Consider the following 25,146-nt stretch of genomic DNA (forward strand, 5'->3'; position numbering starts at 1 on the left):
TTGTACATGGGGCCAGGCTAGCGGGTCATTTTGGTTTCATAAAAACGCTTCACCTGGTTCGAAGGCAATTCTGGTGGCCCGGTATGAGATCTGATGTAGAGTTGTATGTGCGCAGCTGCCCCACCTGCGCCACAGCCAAGAAACGGATGGGAAAACCCCCGGGGCTTCTCAAACCGCTTGAGAACCCCTCCCGTCCCTGGGAAGTCATCGCCATGGATTTTATCACCGACCTACCTCCAAGTCGGGGGAAAACGGTTCTCTGGGTTATCACAGACCTCTTTTCCAAACAGGTTCATTTCGTTCCATGTGCAGGTCTTCCTTCAGCCCAGGGCTTAGCTAAACTGTTCGTCACGCACGTCCTCAGGCTACACTCGATCCCGAGGAAGGTCCTCTCCGACCGGGGGGTCCAGTTTGTTGCCAAATTCTGGCGGGCTTTCCTAAAGTTAATGGGAGTGGAGGAACAGGGCCTTTCTTCCGCCTATCACCCCCAAACGGATGGTCAAACGGAACGAGTAAATGCGGTAGTAGAATGTTATTTGCGTTGCTATGTAAATTTCCACCAGGACGACTGGGTCGACCTGCTGCCATTTGCCGAATATGCGTACAACAATGCGCCTCATTCCTCTACCGGCTTTAGTCCCTTCCAAGTTATATACGGGACGGATTTTGGCCCTTTTGGTTCGGCCCCCGTCTCGCCAGAGCTCCAGTCTACCCCTGATCTTCAGGAGTGGATTCAGGTGGTTAAATCCACCTGGCCATGGTTGCTCAAAAATCTGGAAAGGGCAAAAAGCAAGTACAAGGAACAAGCAGACAAACACCGGTCTCCGGGATGGGAACTCAAGGTGGGGGAGCAAGTCTATCTGTCCACCAAAAACCTCCGCTCTCTTCGCCCCTGCAAAAAACTGAGCGACCGTTATGTAGGACCTTTCCCCATTACCAGAGTAATCAACGAGGTTACCGTGGAACTGAGTCTCCCTAAGACTCTCAAGGGAGTTCATCCAGTCTTCCATATAAGCCTCCTCAAACCTTATGTAGCAGCTCCCCAGTTCCACCCCCCTCCCGCTCATGAGATTCCTACCGTAGTAGGAGGGGATACCCATTTGGAAATATCCAAGGTTTTAGATTCCAAATGGAAGAAAGGGAAACTGTTTTACTTTGTTCGCTGGAAAAACCTTGGCTCCGCTCATGACGAATGGGTGGCCGCACCCCACATGGCAGCTCCTCGCTTGGTCCGAGAATTCCACCTCGCTTATCCCGATAAGCCTCGTCCTCTCGGAGGGGGGCCTTAAGGGGGGCAGAATGTGAGGGTCTCTGTCTTTGTGTCTCTGCTTTCCATCACCTGCGGTGTTATCAGTGAACTCGTAAAAGCAGTTCACACCTTCTGGTCTCAGGCGCCAGGCCTGATGGCCCATGTATCTTCCCCCCCGCTGTTCTTCCTGCCAGTACTCCCTCAGGCCGGTGCGGCCTTGGAAGTGTGATAGCCGCACCAGACTTCCTGGGATCCGTCTGATGTTTTGTATTATGCCAAGCTTGTAACTTCCCATAACAATAAGTGTGAACCCCAGTGCCCCAGTGCCCTGGAGTCAATATATTCTGTAAACCCGTATAGCCCCTCACTTGCAACTTTCTACCTGTGCCTGTCTCATCTCCTGAAGGCTTCAATAAATCTATTGTTTCTGTATCAACGTCTGAGCAACTGATTTGGAGAAGCAAACTCAGAGAGGGGGATCTCTCACATTAAGATTAGTGTGAGTTAATTTATCTTGTAAGAAACCTGTTTTCCTCTGACCCAACCTGGGGTGTATGTCACACCCCGGTAAACTGCACAATGTGCTAAGATATTTTTTTATCTTAAATGTAAGGGCTGTGTATCCAAGAGAAGAGGTAATCCCCTAAAACTCCTTCCGTGGTTGTGCTTTTAAAAGCTCTGTTCTTGGTTGGGCTGCTGCTCTAATGTAAGCTTGTTTAATCATGGTCTCAGGGTACCCTCGTGCCTATAGATCTGTGCTCAATCTTGAAGCTGCAGTTCTAAAGTCCTGCCAATTTCTGCTTAGCCTCAAAAATTGTCCATTGGGCAAATTCCTTTTCAAATGTGAGGGGTGAAAAGAGTTAAACTGTAACAAAGAATTTCTGTCTGTTTCCTTTGTGTAAAGACATACCCCTAATTTGGTCCTATCTATGAAGTAAACCACTGTATCCAAAACATTGTATCTGAGACTGATCCACCTTGCCTGTAAGAGTGATGTATGGATTATTAGTGTTAACCCATTCTGTAAAAACATAATATGAGGACTGGTCTGTAAATCTTAGGAAAATGTCATCTATGAATCTCTTGAAACTTAGAATATTGGCAGAGAATGGATTATTGGCAAATATATATTGTTTTTCAAAGTAAATCATAAAGATGTTCGCCAGTGAAGGGGCACATGCCAAGCCCATTGAGACACCCTGCACCTGTAGGAAAAACTGATGTTGATACCCAAAGACATCTTTTTCATAGAATAGAATAATCGAATCATAGAGTTGGAAGGGACCACAAGGGTCATCTAGTCCAGCCCCCTGTACAATGCAGGAATTTCACAACTACCTCCCCCCCCACACACCCAGTGACCCCCTACTCCAAGCCCAAAAGATGGCCAAGATGCCTCCTTCTCATGAACTGCCCAAGGTCATAGAATCAGCATTGCTGACAGATGGCCATCTAGCCTCTGCTTAAAAACCTCCAGGGAAGGAGCACTTACCACCTCCCGAGGAAGCTTGTTCCACTGAGGAACCACTCTAACTCTCAGAAAATTGATCCTAATGTTTAGATGGAAACTCTTTTGATTTAATTTTAACCCATTGGTTCTGGTCCGACCTTCTGGGTCAACAGAAAACAACTGGGCACCATCCTTTATGTGACAGCCCTTCAAGTACTTGAAGATGGTTATCATATCAATTCTCAGTCTTCTCTTCTTCAGGCTAAACATACCCAGCTCCTTCAACCTTTCCTCATAGGACTTGGTCTCCAGACCCTTCACCATCTTTGTTGCCTTCCTCTGGACACGTTTTCTAGCACTCTGTCTAATAAGTTGACCAAGAATGAAGATGGGCGACTTCTATCTTCTTTTGTCGAAGGCTTTCACGGTCAGAGTTCATTGGTTCTTGTAGGTTATCCGGGCTGTGTGACTGTGGTCTTGGTATTTTCTTTCCTGACGTCAGGAAAGAAAATACCAAGACCACGGTAACACAGCCCGGATAACCTACAAGAACCAATCTATCTTCTTTTGTTTGTAATGACTCAGAGACTAACATTCTCACACTGTCAAGTGGAACATTTGTGTACAAAGGGTTCACGTCTAGAGAGGCAAGTACACTTCCCTCAGGGACCGAAAGTGCTTCAACCTGAATAATAAAGTCCCTAGTGTCCAGAACATATGAGGTAGTTTGGTTGCTAAACTCATGTGTTTTTCCAAATATTTGGCAATGGGGTCTAGGACTGAATTCACCCCAAATGAAATGGGTCTTCCTGGGGGTGGTGGTGGATATTTTAATGAGTTTTGGGAAGGACATAAAAAAATAGGCACTCCTGGGTGTAGGTTAATCAGAATCATAGAATTATAGAGTTGGAAGGGACCACCAGGGTAATCTAGTCCAACCTCCTGCACAATGCAGGAAACCCACAACCACCTCCCCGCTACACGCCCAGTGACCCCCCACTCCATGTCCAGAAGATGCCCAAGATGCCTTCCCTCTCATCATCTGCCTAAGATCATAGAATCAGCATTGCTGACAGATGGCCATCTAGCCTCTACTTAAAAACCTCCAGGGAAGGAGATCTCACCACCTCTCAAGGAAGCCTGTTCCACTGAGGAACCGCTCTAACAGTTAGAAAATTCTTCCTAATGTCTAGATGGAAACTTTTTTGATTTAATTTCAACCCATTGGTTCTGGTCCGACCTTCTGGGGCAACAGAAACCAACTCGGCACCCTCCTCTATATGACAGCCCTTCAAGTACTTGAAGATGGTTATCATATCCCCTCTCAGCCTTTTCCTCTTCAGGCTAAACACAACCAGCTCCTTCAGCATTTCCTCATAGGACTTGGTCTCCAGACCCCTCACCATCTTTGTTGCCCTCCTCTGGATGTGTTCCAGCTTGTCTACATCCTTCTTAAATTGTGGTGCCCAAAACTGAACATAATACTCTAGGTGAGGTCTAACCTGAGCAGAGTAAAGCGATACCATCACTTCGCATGATCTGGACACAATTGAGTATTCTGCTGTTAGTTTTGAGATAACATCCGACACAAGGGCTTCATTAACTACTGTTCTTATGATCAGAGATATTTCCTCTGTCGGATCTCTATCTAACGTGCGATAATATTCTGTGTTATTTAATTGATGGTGTAATAATCCTTTCTATTAAGAAGGACTATCGCCCCACCCTTATCAGCTTTTTTTTACCACTATGTCCGGGTGTTGTGCAAGGCGATTCATCCCTTCCCAATCCTCCCTACTGAAATTATTGTTTATAGTTCTTACATTTTTCCAGTTCTTCAATGTCCTTGAGAACCAGATGTTCAAATGTGCTAGTTAGATGGGGTGGATGTGGATGGGGTGAATGCAGATTTAGGGTTGTGTTCATATTCAGATGGTTCCCTAGTCGTGTTACCAAAAAATTCTCGTAGCTTAATAAGTCTTGTTAATTTATCAATGTCCACCCTTGTTTGAAAGCTAGAGTACTGTGGTGTAGGTACATATCCCAGCCCTAAACTAAGGACTCTAAGTTCTTGCTCTGACAGCATTTTGTAGGATAAATTAACTACTATGTTCTGCGTCCCTAGTGTCCCCAGCCTTTTTCCCGCAGACGCCCAGGGAAAGGACGCAGAACATAGTAGTTAATTTATCCTACAAAATCCTGTCAGAGCAAGAACTTAGAGTTGGCACACCCTGATTTCTCCCAGAGAGGCTTCTTTGGAAGCAGTGCTGTGGTCTTTGTCCCAGGATCCTCTGATGTGCTCACCGCTGCACTGTTCCCTGTGAGACACAAAACCCGGCGGCTGCTCCCAATGTGTGGTTGTGTGCCTTGTGGGACTTGCTCACGGTGTTACTCTGGCAGTACATCCATTCAGGCAAGGAAGCAGGGTGTGCGGATGAAAGGGGGGCTGGCAGCAGGACTCTAATCTGGAGAACTGGGTTCAATTCCCCACTCATCCATATGAAGCCTGCTGGGTGACCTTGGGCCAGTCACAGTTCTCTTAGAGCTCTCTCAGCCCCACCTACCTCACAGGGTGTCTGTTGTGGGGAGAAGAAGTGAATGTGATTGCAAGCCACTTTGAGACAGTTTAAGGTAGAGAAAAATGGGATATAAACCCCTTTTCTTCTACACTTCATAACTAGATAACTCTCGGCGAGGATTCTACCCGCACTGGATCAGAGAAATTGACACAGCAGAATGTGCGCATACACAGAGCAGCAGCACAATGCGTGATTATATAAAGCGGTTCAGTTAAATCGACTCAGAGCGTGGAAGGGCAGTCTCATTCCTATGGAAGGATAAATGCAAACAGGCAAACTGAAGAAAGATTGTCGAAGGCTTTCATGGTCAGAGTTCATAGGTTCTTGTAGGTTATCCGGGCTGTGTGACCGTGGTCTTGGTATTTTCTTTCCTGACGTTTCGCCAGCAGCTGTGGCAGGCGTCTTCAGAGGAGTAACTGCGGATGCCGGCCACAGCTGCTGGCGAAACGTCAGGAAAGAAAATACCAAGACCACGGTCACACAGCCCGGATAACCTACAAGAACCAACGGGAAAGCTCAGTTTGCCTTGTTTGAATAAGTCTTCTCAGGTCATTTATGTGGGGCTGTTTCCCCACTAGGGTTGCCAGGTCCCTCTTTGCCACCAGCGGGAGGTTTTTTGGGCGAAGCCTGAGGAGGGCAGGGCTTGAGAAGGGGAGGGGCTTCAATGCCATAGGGTCCAATTGCCAAAGCGGCCGTTTTCTCCAGGGGAACTGATCTCTATCGGCTGGAGATCAGTTGTAATAGCAGATCTCCAGCTAGTACCTGGAGGTTTAGGAAAGCAGTACAGGAAACTGTATATACACAAAGTGCAAATTTTTATAAGCTACTGAAGTGAAACATAGACCATATACGTGACATATACACAACACAATTATAATACAATATGTACAGTTCACACACGGCCGTATCCATCGATGATTGTGGCTTTATATGAACTTTACACAAGGATTACAATATTATCATTCATTTGGTACAAATGAAGCACCGGAGTAGTGACTGTGGGGAAACTGCCCTGCACAAATGGCCTCAATCAATCACTGCAGTTGGCTTTTGTTTCACACACACACGCACAAAAGAAAAGACACCATCTTTTTGAAATTAAAGCTTTATTAGCGAAGCAAATTTGGTTAGAAGAAAACAAGAGAGGGGGAATCTAACACCAAGCTGTCTCGTTGCCATCTCCGATCTTTGCGTCATCCTAATTCTGAAAGCTAAACGGGAGCAGAAGTTACGGTTTTAACATAAAGTTACGGTTTTAACACCAAGCGATGAATTGCAGAAACAAGCTACTGGGCGGGGGGGGGGGGGACTTTATTTTATTTTGTTGGTACATTTAATAGTGGCCTGACAGGATTTACTTGTTAACGGGTGGTTGGGGCCCACCATCACAACCAGGTTACCGCAGTTGGTGTAGTCGTCGTCGTATTCGCATGGATTAGCTGCAAATGAAAATATTTAAATAAACAAACAAAACCACACAGTGTGTTGTCTGCACTGGAAAATGAAAACACTTCCTAATTCCTCCTCCTTTCTAAAACAGATTTTTTAAAAAACCACATATCTACGGTTTGTCTGTGCCAGATCTGGAGAAGGGAGGGCTGCTTTCCTTGTTTCGTAATGTGCCTGCCTCATGCCTAGGGTTGCCAGGTCTCTCTTCACCACCGGTGGGAGGTTTTGGGGGTGAAGCCAGATGAGGGCTGGGTTTGAGGAGGGGAGGGACTTCAATGCCATAGAGTCCAATTGACAAAGCGGCCATTTTCTCCAGGTGAACTGATCTCTATTCGCTGGAGATCAGTTGTAATAGTGGGAGATCTCCAGCTAGTACCTTGAGGTTGGCAACCCTACTCATGCCTTCAATTCGGTGACTAGGGCTGCCCACTCTGGCTTGGGAAATTCCTGAAGATTTGGGAGAGGTTCCTGGGGAATGTGGGGAGGGGAAAGAGCTCAGCGAGGATGTGATGTCACTCTGGGATTTCCGTATCTTGAGTCTTTATGGGATACTATAAAATCCACCCTCTGGAGCTGCTATTTCCTCCAGGGTAGGACTGCCAACTTCCTTTCTTACATCTTGAGCCCATGGGGAGGGGCTGTGGCTCAGTGGTAGAGCATCTATTTGGCATGCAGAAGGTCCCAGGTTCAATCCCCGGCATCTCCAGTTAAAGGGACTAGGCAAGGAAGGTGATGTGAAAGACCTCTGCCTGAGACCCTGGACAGCCGCTGCTGGTCTGAGTAGACAATACTGACTTTGATGGACCAAGGGCCCTGATTCAGTGTAAGGCAGCTTCATGTGTTCATGTGTTCATATTTTCACTTTGGGGTCAGGAAGTAATTTTCCTCCAGGCCAAATTGGCCAGAGTTCCTGGAGGTTATTTTTGGTCATCTTCTGGGCATGAAGTAGCAGTTACTGGGGGTGTTGGGTGGGGGAGGTAGTTGTGAATTTCCTGCATAGTCAGGGGGTTAGACTAGATGATCCTGGAAGTCCCTTCCAACTCTATGCTTTTATGATTCTGTATCTATATCTATAAGGGAGCCATGGCTGATCTGAGTAAGGCTGTCAAAGATAGGACACTTTGGAGGACAATGATTCATAGGGTCGCCATGAGTCGGAAACAACTTGGCGGCACACACACATCTATATCTATAGACAGAGAGATAAAGATAGAGAGATAGCTTTTATAGCTAGATATGGATATAGATAGATATATATTAATATTGATATTGATGTTAAGGTGTACCCTTAAAAGCTATGTGTGCTTGATAAATGCATGCTATCAGTTGTGTGGGTCATAGAGATACGGTTATGAAGATACCAGTGTCAAGATTACAAATCTGTCAGTTTAGTTTGACAGGGCAGGATAGATCAGAGGGATCTAAGGATGATGTAATCAGCCTGGAAAGTACCTGGGGAGCTAGAGAAAGCTGGCCTGATCCAGCTATAGCCAGGTGGCTGATGCAATGCAGTAGCAATGCCAGAATAATTGGATATCTACTGTGATTGGTGGCTGCAACCACCAGGTGTATATATTGAAGTGAAACCGCAGTTCTATGCGGGATGTTATGAGTGGAGAGTGTGAAAGGAGTATCTGTATATATTTCTGCACTGTACAAATAAACAACACTTTTTCTATGTGGCCGTGGACTTTCTGATGGGTATCCTGGACTAATCCGCTTGGCTTCCGAGTCAACCAGATAGGCTGTGGTTCATCACTGCGTGTTCATATAGCGGTAAACCTATGTTTTGTCACAGTGTAATACATGAAGCAGGCCTTTCTAGTGTGAAATCTAGGCAGTGACTTGCCATGCTGACCACCCAGAGTTCACCGCTGAACAGGGAGTGTTGCTACACCCCATTCTGTTCCTGATGGTCCCTTAATCCATGGCTGTTAATTCAAGGGCCCACCTACCGGTACACTGGTTCCCAGTCTGTTTCTGGGCATAATTCAAAGTTCTGGTGTTGACCTTTAAGACCTTATATGGCTTGGGGCCAGCATACCCAGAGGATCCCCTATTTCCTTATGAACATACCTGACTGCTACAGTCACCTTCTGAGGATCTCCCTCAGGTGCCACAGCCTTGTGAGATTAGGCAGGTGGAAACCTGGGACGAGGTCTTCTCAATCATGGCACTGAAACTCTGGCATTTCTCCCTAGAAAGACTCGCCTGTCCTCTTCTGTTTCTCTCCTTTGCCAGTGGGTGAGGACTTCTGTTTTGTTTTGTCTGGCATTCCCTTAATGAGCCCTCCTTCCTGTCCTTTATTTTAATTGTTGTTTTAATGCCTGTGTATTTTACCTTGGTTTTAATTGTTTGAATGGCATGTTTTTGTTTGATTTTAAGGGTTTTTAAGATGTGTCTTTATTATCTTTGTTTTAAATCTGCCAGCCACCTTGGTGGCCCTGATCAGGGCAGAAAGGTGGGGTATACATTCTGTAAATAAATAAATAGATAGATAGATAGATAGATAAAACAACCAACCAACCCCCAGAGCAATGTTTGAAAGGAAAAAGGGGATAAAGGAGAACTTTATGTGAACTTCATCCACTGTTCTTAGAATCCAACCCATTAATCAGAATTTTGTGAGGACAGAGTTATGATTTTTATATATAGAGCTGGTTGAAAAAATAACTAATATGTCAATTTCTTTCCTCTGAAAAAGAATAGCATTGTCAAACTTACTGCACAATCCGTCCTTGCAGTTATTTGGACATTCACCACATGGAGTTCCTGCTGCGTAGGGGGTCTTAAGTTTACTTCGTATGTTCCCTCTGCAATGTTAAAATGAAAATTTGGAATGTTAAATCAGCAGCATAAATACATCATTGAATACAAGTCAAGGACTACTGAAAGAGGACCTTGAACATGAGGATTATTGAGGACTACCTTAAATACAAGATCAAGGACTATTGAGACAGGACCTTGAACCCGAGGACTATTGAAGACTACCTTAAATACAAGATCAAGGACTATTGAAAGATGATCTTAGTAAATTGCTCCACTTGCTTTAGTTTTTTTGAGGGGGCAACCTTGATATGAACTTCCATAACAAGGGAGTGGCTTGGCTGTGCACAGTCTGGGAGTAGGGTAGAAGGAAAAGCCAGTGGGACACCAGGGAACCCTGATTTTGCCCAGGGCTAAGGAGTTAGAGCAGGCAATACCAGAGCAGAATCTCATAGGTGCTGGGAAGAGCCTGGAGCTATCTGGAAGGTCAGGGGTATGTATAGGGAATAATATGGCATATACAGGGCAATATCTGTTGAAATGGGTGGAGCCTGTCAGAATCTGATTTTCTTGAAAGCTCAGTCATGCCTGGAAACCACAGGTTGGATGGAAACTTTAACTTGAAATATACATGTACAAAACAATGACAGTCTCAGCTACTAGTCAAATCTGTTGTTACTACTTACGCGGGGCAGTACTGGCAAACGTAATAATACTTGAACGACTGGTTAGGGCAGTAGGCTAAAGCACATCCCACTTTAAAAGAGCTATACCAAACAACCTGCAGAAAAAACAAAACAAAACAAAAACACATCAGTGTGAGAAACTGGAGACCTCTTTGGGGTATGTTGTGGAAGACCTTCCCACAAGTTCCCATTTGTTTTTCGTCTTGTCACATAGTGCCCTGGCATCATTTCTCCAGGCTGACCCCTCTGTGGCAGGATCTTGCCTTTTGCTAGGAGTCAGATGGAGGCGTCTTACAGCCCATTCCTGAGCTCTGGGGCCAAAAGAGCTCAAGAAGCGTGCAAGTAGCTTCGCTGGCTTCCGGGCCACTTGTGCTGCTGAGAGAGGCAGGGATGGTGGCGTTGGGGTGCTCACGCTGCCCTCCCTGTGGCAGCGCGCCCTAGGACACTGGCTCGGCCTCCCGCTGGCGTCCCGCCAGTGCAAATCCCCACGCCGTCATCCAGGGGGCTGTTCCTGGGGCATTCTGGGGGGCCGAGCTGCCAATAGGCAGCTTCCTGACCCCTTTCAGGCCAGGAATGCCCCCTTCAACAATAGAGTTGGTGCGTCAGGTTTTTCCTGGTGCAGCCTCGCTGTTTTCAATTGGGAAAATGTCCTATTTTCAGCAAAAAAATTTTTTTAAGGCTTTTTAAAGCCTTTCAGTGGCCAGGGAACAGCTTTGTCCCTGGCCGCTGAAAGGCTCAGGAATGAGCCTTTATTGTACCTGGTAAAATGTGACACTTTCCTCCAGTGCAGGGGTCCCCAACCTTTTTGAACCTGTGAGCACATTTGGAATTCTGAAAAAAAAGGTGGTGGGCACATCACAAAATGGCTGCCACAAAATGACTGTCACAGGAGGTGGAACCAGCCACAAAATGGCTGCCGGAGCAGCTTACTTTCAGTCACACGGTGAAGATCTTTGAGCTGTGGTGGCAGCTACTGCCAAAACAATGTTTTTACAAATCTGCAGATCTGATCAAATCTCCAATGGCCAAAAAGCCCCACCTGGCCCCACCTAAAAACACTCGGTGGGTAGCAGGAAAGGTGTTGGTGGATATCCTGGTGCCCACCAGTATCATGTTTGGGACCCCTGCACTAGTGTTTTTGTTGCAGCTTGTAAACCCAGCGAACGCTAAGGACAGCACATGATCCCGGGTACTCAAGTTTTATGTTTTACCTAAGATACATAAAGGCATAATACCATAACCAGGACGCCCAATTGTAGCAGGGTTTAATGGAATCCTGGACCCAATTTTAAAAAATTTGGAAAGTTTTCTACATAAATTTACAGAAGATACCCCTTCATTTATTTTGGATTCAAAAGACTTCATACAACAAGTTGAACAAATTCAGGTTCCACAGGGTGCTATTTTAGCTACTCTTGACGTAATATCACTATATACAAATGTGCCTTTAAATGAGGCTAGTAGTATCATAGAGGAACTTTTGCATAATAGGACACAAAATAGTCCTCCTACTCATTTTCTAATGGATCTTTGGGATCTGCTGGCAGATAATAATTTCTTTAGGTTTAAAAATGATTTTTATAGACAAATAAATGAAGTTTCAATGGGATCAGCAGCAGCCCCTTCAATTGCAAACATATTTATGGTTTCTTTTGAAAAGCTTTTTCTTTTTGCAAATGAAGGTTACAAACAGCATGTTCTATTCTATCGAAGATATGTGGATGATTTGTTTATGATTTTTGACAATCAACATAACTATGAAGCATTTATTGCTGAGATTAACACAGTTAGTACTTGTATAAAATTTGAGTACAATATGCATGAGTCCGCAACCCTGTTCTTAGATATAACAGTTAACCTAAGCATGGATGGTAAAATATGGGTTTCACCATATAAGAAATCAAGTGATAGAGGTACATTATTGCACTATAGATCATATCATCCAAATCATTTAAAGCAAAACTTACTGTTCAGTCAGCTATTAAGACTCAAAAGAAATTCCACAGAACAAAGAGACTATGAACGGGCTGCGGGCTCTTTAAGAGCAACGTTGAGTAGCAGAGGTTACCTGGATGAGGTTTTTGACTGCAAAAAGAAAAGTTGATTCGAAACAACGGGTGGAGCTGTTTCAAAAAACACGTTCATCCAATACTACAATGACAGCCTCATTAAAATATACACCACTGGCAGGAAAAATTAGGCAAATTATAAATAAACACTGGCATGTAATTGATTCAATTCCTGGATGCACCACACCACCTAAAATTGGCTACAGGCACACATTTTCATTAAAAGATAAATTGGTTTATAGTGACCTAATTAAGGAGTCAGCTCCCCCGATTGCAAAGGGACATTTTCGATGTGGCGCATGTGCCATGTGTGCATACGCCTTGCCAGTTAAAAGTTTTACCTACATTAAAACAGGTTTTCGGTTTGTGTTAAAATCATTTACTAATTGCAATTCAACAAATGTAATTTATGCTTTAATTTGTCCCTGTGATTTAATTTATATTGGAAAAACTTCCTGCCAATTAAAACTATGCATTGGCAAACACCGTTCAAGAATTTGTAATCATGTGATAGAAGCCCCTGTAGTAGTCATTTTTTTAAAAAAACACTCAGATACAGATTTTAGATTTTTTTGCAATGTTGCAGTTTCTCCTTAAAAAATATGAACAAACGAACACTGAAAGAATTTTACATCAACAAGAGGCTCGATATATTACCCTCTTCAATACGGTTATTCCAAATGGCTTGAATGATGCATGTGATTTTTCAGGATTCTTGTAATTAACTTCAGCTGTTGCCGAGTTGGGCTAAAAGTCTTTGTCTTTAATTGTTAAAGTACTAAATTTTGTTAAGAATCATTACAGAATTTAAGAGTAGAAACTGATTATGTATAAGTAGTCTATAGGTTTCATGCATCACGCATGAGCAATTATACCCTAAGAGGTTAGACGGTACGCCGTAATTACGAGCCAAAGTTAAGAATACGTTGGGTAAATTTATAAAATGATTCCTGTAATATTACTAAACAGAATGCAATGTAAAAATACTTTAGTACTAATGTTAAAAAGTTTAAAACTTAAAATTGCTAAAAATTTAAGTTCTATTCAGTTCACAGAAAAAGTGGCAACAAAACCAATTGCCGACATGCAGCAACACATGCTCAGAAAAAAAACAAGAGCCTGAATGGGGGGCTGATGAAGGACTTCTCGGAAACAGGGACTATTTACTGGAGAACCTGTACTCCCTTTCTATTGATTTTAATTTGTTTATGCTGCTCTTATTGATTTAAAAAGCATGTTGTATATTGACAATTATATGTTGCCATTCTTATACAGGAAGAGAAACAAGCAATGAAATATGTTTATTTGAAAATGAACAAATGAAATGAAAAGAATTAACTACAATATATAAATTTACAAAGTTAACATTGTGTTATGATATTTGCATAATAACAAGACCTGGAGGTTGGCAACCTTAATTTTGAATCTTGTGCTTGACTTTTGAGATCACTGTTCCTATTTCCAGCTACAGTGTCTTGAAGATTTTCAAGGGATAGCTGTTCTGGTCCAGCAAAGACAAACAGAAGTCCTGGAGCGCTTTAAAGACTAACCAAATTTTATTCCAGTGTAAATGTTAACCCATAAACATATTTGGCAATCTCTGAACATATTTCAAAGACTATGAATGCTAACTTCAATTGCTTTCTTTGGATTCATACTTCTCACAAAAGCCAAGGGAACTGATGTGATATTATTTCAACATTTTCTTCCAGACATTCTCAGGGGTTGCCTGGGAGAGGAAAAATAGCCCTGGAAAAGGGTACCACCCTTGCAAAGGAGAAAAGGAGAGAGATCCTGTCCATTCTGTCAGCTCCACGCCTCATGGAGCTCAGTTGGGTTTAGGGTTTCCAACCTCCAGATACTAGCTGGAGGTCTCCTGCTATTACTACAGATCTCCAACTTATACTAGGGTTGCCAACTTCCAGGTAGTAGCTGGAAATCTCCTGCTATTACATCTGATTTCCCGCCAATAGAGATCAGTTCCCCTGGAGAAAATGGCTGCTTTGGCAATTGGACTCTATGGCATAGAAGTCTCTCCCCTCCCCAAACCCCACCCTCCTCAGGCTCTGCCCCAAAACCTCCCGCCGGTGGCGAAGAGGGACCTGGCAATCCTAGCCAATAGTGATCAGTTCACCGGGAGAAAATGGCTGCTTTGGCAATTGGACTCTATGGCAATGAAGTCCCTCCCCTCCCCAAATCCCAGCCTCCTCAGGCTCCACCCCAAAACCTCCCACCAGCAGCAAAGAGGGACTGGCAACCCTAGCTGGGTGCCCTCCTTCTTGTTACTAAGCTGGCCCTGTCCAGGTGGGAGAGGGGAGGTGGTCATCGGTCTACCAGGAGAAGTTCCTGTGACTATAATGGCCAATCCACCCTGGACACTCTGCGTTAACAATTGAGACATCTGCTTGCTACATCGTCCATTCAGGGCAACTAAAGGTTATAAATGCATGGGGAAGGGCTGTAGCTCAGTGGCAGAGCATCTGCTTGGCATGCAGAAGGTCCCAGGCTCAATCCCCGGCATCTCCAGTTAAAGGGACTAGGCAAGTAGGTGATGTGAAAGGTCTGCCTGAGACCCTGGAGAGCCGCTGCCGGTCTGAGTAGACAATACTGACTTTGATGGACCAAAGGTCTGATTCAGTATAAGGCAGCTTCATGTGGTCGTACCTGGGTGTAATGGCCGATGACTGCACCTTCTGAGGTTGCTCCTGTGCCGTGTTCGAAGTCTTTTTTTTCATCGTCCCAAGCCTTGATAGCTTGAGTCCATGAGGAGGGATGGCTGGACATGAAGAGGTTTTCACCACATTTTCTGCCACCTGCAAATGGAAAAAGAATTATTTTACCAAAAAGAAAAAAAGAAAAAAAAAAGACACAAAACATCCGAGCAATATATTGGACGGCTTCTGCTGCTCAGTATAACTTTCAAAACCTTGGCAGTGGTGGAATGTATTCCTTTTAGACACTCATCTGTGTTCCAAGCGTGTCTACACTCTGCAGTGATCTTGCCTGCGATGTTAGGTTCTTGTTTGGAAGCAAAAACGCTGTTCCCAAATTTATAAATCAATATTACGGCACCTCTGATTGGAAGTGTAAAAAGAAGGGCTTTTTAGAGCTGATAGAACAGGAAAGCAAGAAGAGATATATTTCAGCACTGAATGGCCCAAGGAAATATAATAATGTTTCATTACAGAATGGCCCAATGCATGCAGAGGTATTGCATAATACCACCCCCATGTGGAAAGACCCCTTAAAAATTGTAGTCATGGTCCATCCATATCAAGGACTGTTTATAAAATTGGAGTACAAAATGGCAGGTGAAGGCATATTCGGCATGTATATAAAATTTTCCCACCAGATATATTTGCCCACAGATATATACCTGTGCGCCCTTGCTTCGATTCGGCAGGGAGCCCGTTTAGCGCGACCTTTTCATTTGGATCCGGCTTCGCCGTGAAGCAGCCACTGTGGAACTCATGAAGAATCACAGCTGTGGGCTTCTGTGATTCCGCCTCTCTCCCTCTCTCTCTCCAGTGTGGTGTAGTGGTTAAGAGCGGTGGTTTGGAGCGGTGGAGTATGATCTGGAGAACTGGGTTTGATTCCCCACTCCTCCACAGGAGCAGCCGACACTAATCTGGTGAACTGGATTTGTTTCCCCACTCCTACACACGAACCCAGCTAGGTGACCTTGAGCAAGTCACATTCTCTCAGCTTCACCTACCTCACAGGGTGTCTGTTGTGGGGAGGGGAAGGGAAGGTGATTGTAAGCTGGTTTGATTCTCCCTTAAGTGGTAGAGAAAGTCGGCATATAAAAACCAACTCTTCTTCTTCTTCTTCTTCTTCTTCTTCTTCTTCTTCTTCTTCCTCTTCCTCCCCTCAATCTACCCAGAACCCTTTCGCTGCTGGAAGTCATTTCACCATTCGGGCACACACACTGCAAAACCTCCCCTCTATTCAGTCCCAGGGTTTAGACGCATATTCCCCAGTCGCCAAGTACGTCTTCGACATTCAGATTCACGAAGGACAGCTCTCCTTGAGGATTCAGGTAAAGGTGTGTAAATAATCATTGCGACTTAGGCGGTCCAGATAAATCTGGCATCAGATCACAATCGCACTCCCTTTTAATTTTTTAAAATATTGTTATTGTTGATGTATCCCATCAACTAACTGTCGATGTATTTATATTGATGCATTGTAACACGGCATGGGATTTATCTTGGGCAACTCATTTTCCCTTGGCGGTGCCTATCCACGGGTCAACCCCCCGATCGCTTGCCTTTGAGTGGTGAGGCTTGCATCATCTTTAACTTGGGGGGCGGGTCCCACATCATAAGGACAGGATGGCAGCCCTTTCTGTGACAAATTGATAGGTTGGGAATGTGTACTTATTACGGTTTAAAAGGAGCTAGTGTGATAGATTACGTAATTGTCTCACCAGCCCTTATTAAAGATTGTCTTGGTTTTGAAATAGGATAGTTTATGGGTAGTGACCATCTCCCTACATGTTTGGGATAATAGTTTTATCTGATACATATGATTGTATGTTAGCTCAGACTTCACAGTCTATCCGCCTGCATAAATGGAGAAAGGAGAGAACGGTAGAAACAAAGGAGATCCTTGCTTCTTTACTAGGGTTGCCAGCCTCCAGGTACTAGCTGGAGAGCTGCTATTACAACTGATCTCCAGTTCACGCTTTGGCCATTGAATTCTATGGCATTGAAGTCCTTCCCCTCCCCAAACCCCTCAGCTAAGGTAGTCCCTCAACTACTATACGGGGTCTCAGTTTGGATTGATGGAATAAACAGTTCTATTGAAACTCTTCTGTATAAGTTCTTAAGATGGATCACAGGTTTACCCAAATGTGTTGCCAATATAAAAACAGAAGCTGAACCGGCACTGAATTCTCTTGAAATGAGAACCCGGCGCTCGACTTTGAAGTGTTGGGTAAGGCTGGGGCTAAATACAAGTCCCAACTTCTATGTGAAATATCTTGGGAACGATAATTATAAGTTGCCGTGGAAACAACTGGTAGAAAAAAGGGCTAATCAGCTAGGGTCCTCAATGGATACTATAAAATAACCTGGGGCAAGGAGGTTGGTGACTCAGATTTTTAAAAAGCTTGATTTTATTAGACTGCAGTAGTGTGCATGATAGAGCATGGAGAGTTTGTTCCACCTTATTTTGAGGTATTTTCTCTCCAAGTATGCTGGAGCATTTAAATTTGGTAACCTTTTTTCAAGTATAGGAGAGCCTATATGAAGGCCCAATTGAATGCCATACATCTCCTGAGTTGAAGGGCAGATTTAATAAAGTTTTCCAATAAATTGTGGAACTCCCTGCCCCAGTATGTGGTGATGGCTGCCAACTTGGAAGGCTTTAAGAGGGGAGTGGACATGTTCATGGAGGAGAGGGCTATTCATGGCTGCTAGTAAAAATGGATACTAGTCAGGATGCATCCCTATTCTCTCCAGTACCAGAGGAGCATGACTATTATATTAGGTGCTGTGGAACACAGGCAGGAAAATGCTGCTGCAGTCGTCTTATTTGGGGGCTTCCTAGAGGTGCCTGGTTGGCCCCAGTGGGAACAGACTGCTGGACTTGATGGACCTTGGCCTGATCCAGCATGGCCTTTCTTATGTTCTTATGTTATGTAATAAGATCTGCACTTGTGGGTCTGGTAGTATAGGTAAGATAAGTAATTTCCCCCCACTGTCCATTATTTGAGGTTGATAAACAGAGACGGGTTGAGTCATTTGACCCTTCCTGACATTTTTAAAATAACAAATAAACCGGTGATGGTAAAGACTGCAAAATGTATACATATTTTGGCTGGCTATTTTAAAGGATAAAGGGAATATATTACATATTTTGGCCATGGTGCTTTAGTGAGATCTTGCTTAAGACCTATTAGTCATTTGAGCAGAGTCATTAAAGTTTTAAAAAAAATTGGATTCAGCTGACTGTAATATTCAGAAGACCATTTCATGATATACTAGAGTTCTAGGGTACCAGAAACTGGTCAGGCAGAACCATAATTAAAACTGCTGTCCCAACTATAGAGATCAGTTCTCCTGAAGGAAGAAGAATAGTTGGTTTTTATATGCCAAACTATCTCCCACTTGAGGAAGAATCAAACCAGCTTACAATCACCTTCCCTTCCCCTCCCCACAACAGACACCCTGTGAGGAAGGTGGGGCTGAGAGAACTGTGACTAACCCAAGGTCACCCAGCTGGCTTCATGAGGAGTGGGGAAACAAATCCAGTTCACCAGATTAGCCTCCGCTGCTCATGTGGAGGAGAGGGGAATCAAACCCAGTTCTCCAGATCAGAGCCCACCGCTCCAAACCATTGCTTTTAACCACTACACTACACTGGAAATGGCTGCTTTGGAGGGTGGACTCTAAGGCATTATACCCCACTGATGTCCCTCAACTCTCCAAAGCTTCCCTCCCCCACCGGTGACTCACCCCAAAATCTCTAGGAGTTTCTCAACCTGGAGTTGGAAACCCTATCAGGCAGGTTGCTATGAAGGACTCTATTGTGTGTGTAAAGTGCCGTCAAGACACAGCCAACTTATAGCCATCCTGTAGGGTTTTCAAGAAGCGGGAGTTCCATAAGGGGTCATGGGAGACATCTAATGTCCACCCTTTATCCCCTTCCCTGACTTGGATGGCCCAGGCTAGCCTGATCTCGTCAGATTTCAGAAGCTAAGCAGGGTCGGCCCTGGTTAGCAATTGGATGGGAGACCACTAAGGAAAACCAGGTTTGCTGTGCAGAGGAAGGCACTGGCAAACCACCTCTGTTAGTCTCTTGCCATGAAAACCCCGAAAAAGGGGTCGCCATAAGTCGGCTGTGACTTGACAGCACTTTACACATACACAGGGTTTTCAAGGCAAGAGACTAACAGAGGTGGTTTGCCATTGTCTGCCTCTGCATACCGACCCTGGTATTTCTTGGTGGTCTCCCATCCAATTGCTAACCGGGGCCGACCCTGCTTAGCTTCTGAAATTTGACGAGATCAGGCTAGCCTGGGCCATCCAGGTCAGGGAAGGGGATAAAGGGTGGACATTAGATGTCTCCCATGACCCCTTATGGAACTCCCGCTTCTGCGGATTTGTAGGTGTTCTAAGTGCACTTATCAGTGGAACTTACTTCTGAATACACATACGGGGGGCATTTACTCACGGGAGGTTTTGCCTCTCTCAAGATGCTCATTTCCCCCATCAGAATTGTCAAAACTCTGCATCGGGGCTTGTTTTTGAGTTCTGAGAATTTGGATGGGGAAAACGTGCATCTAGAGAGCTGCAAATCCAAAGCAAAACCTCCCATGCATAAATGACCTTAGACTTGCATTATAAACCAGCTAAGCGGATGGTTGGTGCAAGGTGTCCTATGTTAACTTAAGGAGACCCTCTGTGTATTCCTGAATCATTGCAGCTTCTTATACCGAACAGAAGTTCGAGGTATACTTTCTGAAGTCTGAATACCTTTTGACTGATTGCAGCAGATTAAAGCGCAACAACAAATATGTTTAGATAATGCGCTTGAACAATACTTGCGTAAGACATATAGTCTGCTTACCAATGATTCTGCTTTCATCTGAACTGTGGTCTAAATGGCATTGGTTGGCCCATTGTTGAGCGTTTGCCGCAGTGTCGGGGTCCCAGTTCTGTAGGAGATAAAGGTACATTAATGGACTTGGGCTTAGTTTCAGTAGGAGTGTGAGGGCACCACTAAGACATAGAGTCAAGCACCTTGCAGAAGACGTGTGTAAATTGCAAAGTCATGATTATCGTTTTCATGAAATTACCCCAAATGATAGAATCATAGAATCATAGAGTTGGAAGGGACCACCAGGGTCATCTAGCCCAACCCCCTGCACAATGCTGGAAATTCACAACTACCTCCCCCCACACTTCCCTACTCCATGCCCAGAAGATGGCCAAGATGCCCTCCCTGTCATGATCTGTGTAAGGTTTTTGATAAGGTTCCACATAATATTCTTGTTGACAAGTTGGTAAAATGTGGCTTGGATCCTGTTACTGTTAGGTGGATCTGTAACTGGTTGACAAATTGCACCCAAAGAGTACTTGTTAATGGTTCCTCATCCTCTTGGAGAGGAGTGACAAATGGAGTGCCTCAGGGATTTGTCTGGGGTCCTGTGTAGTTCAACATTTATATAAATGATTTGAATGAAGGAATAGAGGGGATGCTTATTAAATTTGCAGATGATAGTTAATTGGGAGGGGTAGTAAATATGATAGAAGACAGAGCCAGGATACAGGGTGATCTTGACAGTCTGGAAAACTGGGCTAAAACTAATAAAATCCAATCACAGAATCATAGAATTGGAAGGGACCACCAGGGTCATCTAGTCCAACCCCCTGCACAATGCAGGAAATCCCTTCCCCAAGTGATCCCAACTCCATGTCCAGAAGATGGCAACCCCCGCCCCCACAAAACCCTCCAGGATCTCTGGCCAATCTGGCCTGGAGGAAAAATTCCTTCCTGACCCCAAAGTGGCCATCGGCATTACCCTGGGCATGCAAGAAAGGGCTGTGGGAATCAAACACTGACACAACCCTTCCTGCCCTCCCTCTCATGATCTGCCTAAGGTCATAGAATCAGCTTTGCTGACAGATGGTCATCTAGCCTCTGCTTAAAAGCCTCTAGGGAAGGAGAGCCCACCACCTCCCGAGGAAGCCTCTTCCATTGAGGAACCCCTCTAACTGTTAGAAAATTCTTCCTAATGCCTAGACAGAAATTCTTTTGATTTAATTATCTCACAGCCTTCTCTTTCATGGTCTGATACATTTTTCCCCTCTAGGGCTGCCAACCTCCAGGCACTAGCTGGAGATCTCCTGCTATTACAACTGATCTCCAGCTGATAGAAATCAGTTCCCCTGGAGAAAATGGCAGCTTTGACAATTTGGGCACTCTGTGGCATTGTATTCCCTCCCCTCCCCAAACCCCGCCCTCCTCAGGCTCTGCCCCCAAAACCTCCCACTAGTGGCAAAGATCTAATACTTTTAGCATTTCGGAATGCATTTTACCATTTCCAGCATGTTTGCAGCTGTTGGCTGCACTGATCTCCTGCACTCGTTATGTTTGTCAACGATCTCCTTTTGTTGATCTGCGTTGGTGGTACTCAAAGCATCTATTGAGGATCCCTGCAATGAAAGAGACATGATGCTTCCTGTGACATTTCATTTTATGGGTTGCATCCAAAATTTCACTGGTTCTGCCCCCATATTATACCCAGTCTATTCCTTGAGGAGGGTTCTCTGAACTCCAAGGGCAGAATTTGGGAAGAAGGGCAAGCGCATGGTGGGAGGAGCAGGCGAGACAATTCCATTTGCCAGATACAACCCAATGTTTACAACATTTACATGTACATACTTGATCAATATTAGATAAAAGATAAACAGAGAATACCTCTTCTCCCAGCAACATTCACTTTCTGAAGAAAATTCAGATCCAACATTTAGAGTTGGATGGGCTTCCAAATCACCCCATCTAGGGTTACCAGCTTTGGGTTGGGAAATACCTGAATGTTTGGGGGGGGGGGGTAGAGCCTGAGAAGGGCAGGGTTTGGGGAGGGGAGGGACCTCAGCAGAGTATAGTGCCATAGAGGCCACCTTCCAAAGCAGCCCTTTTCTCCAGGTGAACTGATCTCTATCACCTGGAGATCACTTGTAATCTCAGGAGCTCTCCATATACCACCTGGAGGTTGGCAACCCTAACCCCATCCTAAACATCCTCTGAGGTCAGAAGACCCATTTTGGGAAAGCCTAATGGAAAGGGCTTTGTCGACTGGTTCTCTTTGTGAAACAGGATCAACGCATGCGCAGTGATCCATGTAACGGTCACCTCCAGATTAGACTGTAAATTGCTCTATGTGGTGCTGCCCTTAAGACTGCGCTGGAAACTTTAACTGGTCCAGAATACAGTGGCACGGATCCTTACAGGGACCCTAGGGAGAGCACACATTTGAGGAGTGCTCCACCAGCTTCACCGGTTCCACTTTGAACATCGAGTCAGGTTTAGGGTTCTAGTATTGACTATTACAGCCCTTAATGTTCTGGGACCATCATATCTTCGGGACCACCGTGGTTGAGGACAGTCGGACATCTTTTGTTCAAGGGATCACACCCAAAAGAGTGCTTTGCTCTGCTTGAGAAAATCTGCTGGCGATCCCTCGCCCGAAAGATGTCTGACTGTCCTCGACCACGACCAGGGCCTTTTCGGCTCTGGCCCCGACCTGGTGGAACACTCTACCAAGGGAGATCTGGGCCCTGTGGGACTTAAATCAATTCCTCAGGGCCTGTCAAATGGAGCTGTTCCACTGGGTATATGGTTGAGGACAGCAACGACTTTTATTCTGCTGGCCTCCCTTCTCTTCCTTCCCTCTCCTTTTCTTCTATTGCTGAAAATGTTTATAAATAACTACTTTCTGTGTGTGTGGATCAATGTTACCATTATGAAGAAGAAGAAGAGCTGGTTTTTATATGCTGAGTTTCTCTACCACTTAAGGAAGAATCAAACTGGCTTACAATCGCCTTGCCTCCCCCTCCCCACAACAGACACCCTGTGAAGTAGATGGGGCTGAGAGAGTTTTGAGAGAGATGTCTAGCCCAAGGTCACCCAGCAGACTTCATGTGGAGGAGAGGGGAAACTAACCCGGTTCATCAGATTAGCATCCATTGCTCATGTGGAGGAGTGGGGAATCAAACTTGGTTCTTCAGAATCAGATTAGAGTCTATCACTCCAAACCACCGCTCTTAACCACTACACCATGCTGTTTTATGAGTTACGGGCACTGTCGATTTTAACTGATGTTTTAGTTTAAATCATATATTGTATTGTGTTGTAATCTTATTGTAATCTTGAGCCTGACTTGTTGGGATAGAGCAGTCTAAAAATTTAATACATTATCATTATCAGGACTCAGAAATGAAGAAACCTGGCAAGGGTTTGTTTCCATTCAAAGGTTGCCAACCTCCAGGTACTAGCTAGATATCTTCTGTTATTACAACTGATATCTTCTGCTATTACAACTGATCTCCAGCCGATAGAGATCAGTTCAATTTAGGTACAGATGAAGTAAAATAAAAATAAATAAAATGAGACAAAAGATCTGTTAAATCCAGCATCCTGTATCAGCACTGGGGAGAGGCTGTGGCTCAGTAGTAGAGCATCCGCTTGGCATGAAGAAGGTCCCAGGTTCCATCCCCGGCATCTCCAATTAAAGGGACTAGGCAAGTAGGTGATGGGAAAGACCCCTGCCTGAGACCCTGGAGAGCCGCTGCCGGTCTGAGTAGACAATACTGACTTTGATGGACCAAGGGTCCGATTCAGTATAAGGCAGCTTCATGTGCTCATGTGCACCTGGAGAAAATGGTCACTTGGCATTGAAGTCCCTCCCCTCCCCAAACCTCGCCCTCCTCTGGCTCCAGACAAAAAACCTCCTGCCGATGATGCAGCCCTATTCCATTCCCTGGCACGATTTCCTTAGGCCTGATCCATATAGCTGAACTTAACACAATTATTGGGTACCCCAGCTTCATAATATCACGTTCATCTTAGCCCCAAATGTGCAAATCCCTTACCTCAGATTGGTGGAGCTCTAGAGCCAGGCACACGGTCAAAACAAGGAGGAGCATCTCTGCAAAGCAAAGAAACAGCTGTAACATGAAATCCTTGGAATTTTTTACTTGGAGTAAAAAGGTTGAAGGAGCTGGGTATGTTTAGCCTGAAGAAGAGAAGACTGAGAGGTGATATGATATCCATCTTCAACTTGAAGGGCTGTCATATAGAGGATAGTGTCGAGTTGTTTTCTGTTGCCCCAGAAGGTTGGACCAGAACTAATGGGTTGAAATTAAATCAAAAGAGTTTCTGTCTAGACATTAGGAAGAATTTTCTAACAGCTAGAGTGGTTGCTCAGTAGAAGAGGCTTCCTCTGGAGGTGGTAAGCTCTCCTTCCCTGGAGGTTTTTAAGCAGAGGCTAGATGGCCATCTGTCAGCAATGCTGATTCTATGACCTTAGGCAGTTCATGAGAGGGAGGGCATCTTGGCCATCTTCTGGGCATGGAGTAGGGGTCACTGGGGGTGTGGGGGGGAGATAGTTGTGAATTTCCTGCATTGTGGAGGGGGTTGGACTAGATGACCCTGGAGGACCCTTCCAACTCGATGATTCTATGATTCTAGGTGCCTTCTCGACAATAGTTACCTGTTATCTAAGAGGAAAGTACAGCATCTCCTGGCAGAAGCAAATGGTTGTGTGAAAAAACACCCTTTCTCCAGCTTTTTGTGTGTGTGGTACAATCCAGAAACACACACAAAACCACTGTGAATGCAACAGTCGCTATTCCTGATTTAGTAATTAGCAAATAATTTCCATAACAGGTAAATGCAGATGTCTTGATTTGGGGAATATGGCAACCTTATGGACCATGCTTTTTATGTGATCTGGCCATCAAATAAGGTTGCCAACCTCCAGGTACTAGCTGGAGATCTCCTGCTATTGCAACTGTTCTCCAGCCGTTAGAGGTCAGTTCCCCTGGAGAAAATGGCCGCTTTGGCAAGTGGACTCTATGGCATTAAAGTCCCTCCCCTCCCCAAACCCCACCCTCCTCAGGCTCCACCCCAAAAACCTCCTGCCGGTGGCGAAGAGGGACCTGGCATCCCTACCATCAAAGAACTTCTGGTGAGTCAGCTGTGAAAAAGTTGCAGTGCATCTTGTGTTTTTATGGCGCCCATAATCTGAACTCAGTCTCCTGGTCTAATGCCTTTGCAGGTACTCCATGCATTAATGTACTCAAAGGGAAAGTATTCATTAATTTGTTCATTCATGGTTTCATTTTAGGCACTTGAGAATTACAATTCCATTTCCCCCCTTCACGGT

At 44.8% G+C, this 25,146-nt stretch overlaps 1 protein-coding gene across 1 annotated transcript in view; it reads right to left on the reverse strand.

Moving 5' to 3' along the window:
* LOC130483900 (uncharacterized) overlaps nt 1-23,905 on the reverse strand; it is a 41,712-nt gene extending 17,807 nt beyond the window's left edge. The window contains exons 1-7 of the mRNA XM_056856809.1: nt 23,852-23,905; nt 21,296-21,412; nt 19,824-19,911; nt 14,913-15,061; nt 10,180-10,274; nt 9,452-9,540; nt 6,637-6,717 (exon numbers count right to left, since the gene is read on the reverse strand). Coding sequence (XP_056712787.1) covers nt 6,637-6,717; nt 9,452-9,540; nt 10,180-10,274; nt 14,913-15,061; nt 19,824-19,911; nt 21,296-21,412; nt 23,852-23,905 — 673 coding nt within the window. The remainder of the gene's footprint in view (nt 1-6,636; nt 6,718-9,451; nt 9,541-10,179; nt 10,275-14,912; nt 15,062-19,823; nt 19,912-21,295; nt 21,413-23,851) is intronic.
* Between the last annotated feature and the right edge of the window lie 1,241 nt (nt 23,906-25,146).

The sequence above is a fragment of the Euleptes europaea genome, chromosome 10, assembly GCF_029931775.1.
Source record: "Euleptes europaea isolate rEulEur1 chromosome 10, rEulEur1.hap1, whole genome shotgun sequence".
Lineage (NCBI taxonomy): Eukaryota > Metazoa > Chordata > Lepidosauria > Squamata > Sphaerodactylidae > Euleptes > Euleptes europaea.